Source organism: Nicotiana tomentosiformis, chromosome 2, assembly GCF_000390325.3.
Source record: "Nicotiana tomentosiformis chromosome 2, ASM39032v3, whole genome shotgun sequence".
NCBI classification, from domain to species: Eukaryota; Viridiplantae; Streptophyta; class Magnoliopsida; order Solanales; family Solanaceae; genus Nicotiana; species Nicotiana tomentosiformis.
In genome coordinates, this window is record NC_090813.1 from 143055508 (window position 1) to 143060416 (window position 4909).

Below are 4909 nucleotides of genomic sequence, written 5' to 3' on the forward strand. Positions count from 1 at the left end.
CGCAACAGATTGTGTGTGTTGTATTCATTGTTATATTGTGTTAGCTTCTTTATTTTCATATGATAGTCTGAGGAATGATATTTCTGGACTCACTGATTCCGAGGATTGAGTTGTTTTCATTAGTTAACTGTTTCGCCATTATTTTCTGTTTTCCTTTCCTATTATTATTGTTATAATGCGTATAGGTTATTGTAAGTGACCTATCTTAGACTCGTCACTACTTCGTCAAGGTTAGGCTCGACACTTATAGAGTACATGAGGTCAGTTGTACTCATACTACACTTTGCACTTCTTGTGCAGATTTTGGAGTCGGTCCTAGCGGCGGTCAGTAGATTGCTCGGATTGGTTTCTTGATGAAAACTTGAGGTACAGATGCACGGCGTCCGCAGCCCTGAAGTCCCCTTTCATATCACTCTAGTTGTTTACCGTATTTCAGACAGTTATACTTTCATTCAGACTTTTATTTGTAGTACTCTAGTCGCTCGTGTACTTGTGACATCAGTTCTGGGATTGTATCTAGATATCGCTGTTAGTATGATTTTCTCACTCTATTTCAGTTTATTCAGTTTCTTGGTTATTATTTAATTTGAATTGTTAAAAATGGACAAAAACACTATTTCTAACGTTGGCTTGCCTAGCAAGTGAAATGTTAGGCGCCATCACGGTCTCGAGGATGGAAAATTTGGGTCGTGGCAAATTGGTATCAGAACACTAGGTTGCCTAGGTCTCACCAGTCACAAGCAAACTTAGTAGAGTCTGGAGGATCGGTACGGAGACGTCTGTACTTATCTTCCAGAGGTTATAGAGTTTAGGAAAAATTTCACTTATTTCCTTCTCTATCATGCAATTCTATTCTATCATTGATGATTGAACTATTCTATTCTTGTTCTCTCGCAGATGGTGAGAACACACACAACATCTACAGTCGGACACGAGCCGGGGCCCCTTTTGACAGTTATTACCATGGGCAGAGGCAGAGGCCGAGCTAGAGGCAGAGCTTAGCCTAGATCTCGAGCAGCAACACCCGTAGTGGAGCCTCATATTGATCACGAGGAGGAGGTTCCAGCTCAGACTGTACCCGCCAGACCAGCTCAAGTCCGGGAGGGGTTTATAGCCACTCCGGCGCTTCAGGATGCTCTAGTCCATTTGATGGGCGTTATGGAGAGTGTAGCCCAGGACGGTACATTCCCGGTGGCACGAGCCGTCTCTCAGGCTGGGGGAGGAGCACAGACTCCTGCTACTCACACCCTGGAGCAGGCGGCTCCCCAGTATCAGACTCTAGCAGTCCTGCCAGTTGGGGTGGTTCAGCCAGTTGTTGCGGCACAGGCCGGTGATAGGCCCGCTATGTCTTCTGAGGCTTTGTTGAGGTTAGATAAGTTTACCAAGCTCTTCCCTGTTCATTTCACTGGTATAACTTTTGAGAACCCACAAGATTATCTGGAGGGTTGCCACGAGGTATTGCGGAACATGGGTATAGTTGAGAACAATGGGGTCGACTTTGCAGTATTTTAGATGACTGGTTTCGCCAAGAGGTGGTGGAGAGATTATATGTTGACTAGACTAGTTGGTTCGCCTGCACTTACCTGGGATCAATTCTCACAGTTATTTCTAGAGAAGTTCACCCATGTCACTTTCAAAGAGGATTATCGCATGCAGTTGAGTGTCTTCAGTAGGGTAGTACGACTGTTACCCAATACGAGACTCGATTTGTGGACCTAGCTCTCCTTGACATTATCTTGCTCCCTACTGAGAGGGAGAAAGTGAGGAGATTCATTGATGGGCTCACTTTCACTATCAGGCTACAGATGGCCAAGGAGACTGGAGATGACATTACTTTTCAGAGGGTCGTAGATATTGCTAGATGGATCGAGATAGTCCGTGCTCAAGAGAGGGGGACGGTGTCTGATAAGAGGACTCGTCATTCCGATAGTTTCAGTGGTGCCTCATCTGGAGACAAGGGTACTTTTGGTAGAGGCCATCCTCCCAGGCCATTTCAATCAACGCTTCAGGAATCTCACAGTGCTTTAGGGAGTCATGGTCCGTATGTATCTCATTATGGGCAGCCAGTCTACAGTGCACCTTCAGCTCCTATCAGTGCGTCTCCGACTTAGAGCTATCATTATGGTTATCCGGCCTGTTTGGGTCAACTTCAGCAGCCACAGCAACATGATGAGTGTTTTGAGTGTAGAGGTATTGGTCATATCAGGAGGTTCTGTCCGAGATTATTGGGTGGCATGCCACGGTAGAGTTCTCGTGTCATGGTCCCATCACCGGTTGCGTCACCACGCCAAAGGTGGACGTCATGCTGTTAGAGGTGGAGGCCAGCTAGCTAGAGGTCATCCCAGAGATGTAGGTCAGAGTGGTGGGGCCCAACCCCAGTTTTATGCTTTCCCAGCTAAACCTGAGGCCGAGTCATCTGACGTCGTTATCACAGGTATTATTCCAGTTTTCCATAGAGATGCTTCAGTTTTATTTGATCCGGGCTCTACTTATTCCTACGTATCATCCTATTTTGCTTCATATCTGGTTGTGCCTCGTGATTCTTTGAGTACTCCTGTGTATGTGTCCACGCCTGTGGGAGATTCTATTATTGTAGATCGTATTTATCGCTCGTGTGTGATTACTATTGAGAGTCTTGAGACTAGCGTAGATATCCTACTTCTTGACATGCTAGATTTTGATGTTATCTTGGGCATGGATTGGTTGTCACCTTATCATGTTGTATTGGACTGTCACGCCAAGATAGTGACCTTAGCCATGCCGGGGTTGCCTCGATTAGAGTGGAGAGGGACTCATGGCCATTCTACCAACACAGTTATTTCTTATGTCAAGGCTCAACGTATGGTCGAGAAGGGATGTCTAGATTATTTGTCCTATGTCCTTGATTCGAGTGCGGAGGTTCCTTCTATGGATTCAGTACCTGTTGTGCATGAGTTTCCAGAGGTGTTTCCAGTAGATCTGTCGGGGATGCCACCCGATAGAGATATTGTATCTGTATTGATTTGGCTTCGGGAACTCAGCCTATTTTCATTCTACCATACTGTATGGCCCCGTCGGAGTTAAAGGAAATGAAGGAGCAGTTGCAAGATTTACTTGATAAGGGATTCATTAGACCTAGTGTCTCGCCCTGGGGTGTGCCCGTGTTGTTCGTGAAGAAGAAATATGGGTCGATGAGGATGTGTATAGATTATCGGCAGTTGAACAAAGTCACCATCAAGAACAAGTATCTGTTTCTGAGGATTGATGACTTATTTGACCAACTTCAGGGTGCCAAGGTATTTTCGAAGATTGATTTGAGGTCGGGCTACCATCAGTTGAAGAGTAGGGCATCGAATGTCCCTAAGACGATTTTTTGGACTCGGTATGGGCATTATGAGTTCCTAATGATGTTAATTGAGTTGACAAATGCCCCAACAACATTTATGGATTTGATGAACTGGGCATTCAAGCGCTATTTGGATTCTTTTGTGATCGTATTCATTGATGATATCTTGATCTACTCCCGCAGTCGAGAGGAGCATGAGCAGCATCTTCGGATTGTACTTCAGAATCTGAGAGATAGTCAGTTATATACAAAGTTTTCAAAGTGTGAGTTTTGGTTTGACTCAGTCGCTTTTTTGGGGCATGTTGTATAGGCATAGGGCATAAAAGTAGATCCTAAGAAGATTGAGGCAGTTCAGAACTGGTCTAGATCTACTTCAGCTACAGAGATCTGGAGTTTCTTGGGTTTGGTAGGTTATTATCACCGATTTATGGAGGGATTTTCATCCATAGCATCCCCATTGACTCGATTGACCTAGAAGGGTGCCCTATTCAGATGGTCGGATGAGTGTGAGTTGAGCTTTTAGAAGCTCAAGACTGATTTGACTACGGCGCCAGTGTTGGTGTTGCCCACAGGTTTAGGATCCTACATAGTGTATTGTGATACATCTCGTATTGGGCTCGGTGCATTATTGATGCATGATGGTAGGGTGATTGCATAGGTGTTGCGACAGGTGAAGGTTCAGGAGAAGAATTACCTTGTTCATGACTTAGAGTTGGCATCCATTTTTTATGCGCTGAAGATTTGGAGGCACTATCTTTACGGCGTGTCGTGTAAGGTGTTCACGGATCATCGGAGTCTATAGTATTTGTTCAAGCAGAAGGATCTCAACTTAAGGTAGATGAGGTGGTTGGAGTTGTTGAAAGATTATGATATCACCATTTTGTATCTTCCCGGGAAGGCAAATGTGGTGGTCGATGCCTTGAATAGAAAGGATGTGAGTATGGGTAGCCTTGCGTATATTCTAGTTGGTGAGATGCCACTTGCATCAGATGTTCAAGCTTTGGCCAATCTGTTCGTGAGGTTAGATGTTTCAGAATCCAGTCGTGTTGTAGCTTGCATAGTATCTCGGTCTTCCTTGTATGAGCGCATCAGAGAGCGTCAGTATGATGACCCCCATTTGCTTGTCCTTAAGGACACGGTGCAGCACGTTGGTGCTAAGCAGGTTACTGTTGGAGATAATGAGGTTTTGCGGATATAGGGTCGTATTTATGTGCCCAATGTGGATGGGCTTCGTGAGTAGATTATTGAGGAGGCCCACAGTTCCCAGTATTCTATTCATCTGGGTGCCGCCAAGATGTATCGGGACTTGCGGAAGCATTATTGGTGGAGGAGAATGAAGAAGGATATAGTTGCATATGTAGCTCGGTGTCTGAATTGTCAGCAAAGTAAAGTACGAGCATCAAAGACCTGGTGGTTTGCTTCAGAGGCTAGAGATTCCTGAGTGGAAGCGAGAGCGTATTACCATGGATTTTGTTGTCGGGCTCCCACGGACTTAGAAGAAGTTTGACGCGGTATGGGTCATTGTGGACAGGTTGACCAAATCGGCACATTTCATTCTAGTGGCAATTACATATTCTTCAGAGC

General features: G+C 45.2%; 1 protein-coding gene across 1 annotated transcript; it reads left to right on the forward strand.

The window, feature by feature from the left end:
• The first annotated feature begins 4163 nt into the window (after nucleotides 1–4163).
• Nucleotides 4164–4523, forward strand: LOC138905768 (uncharacterized). The gene has a single exon (XM_070194289.1). The coding sequence runs from the start codon at nucleotides 4164–4166 to the stop codon at nucleotides 4521–4523; it is 360 nt and encodes a 119-aa protein (XP_070050390.1).
• The last annotated feature ends 386 nt before the right edge of the window (nucleotides 4524–4909 follow it).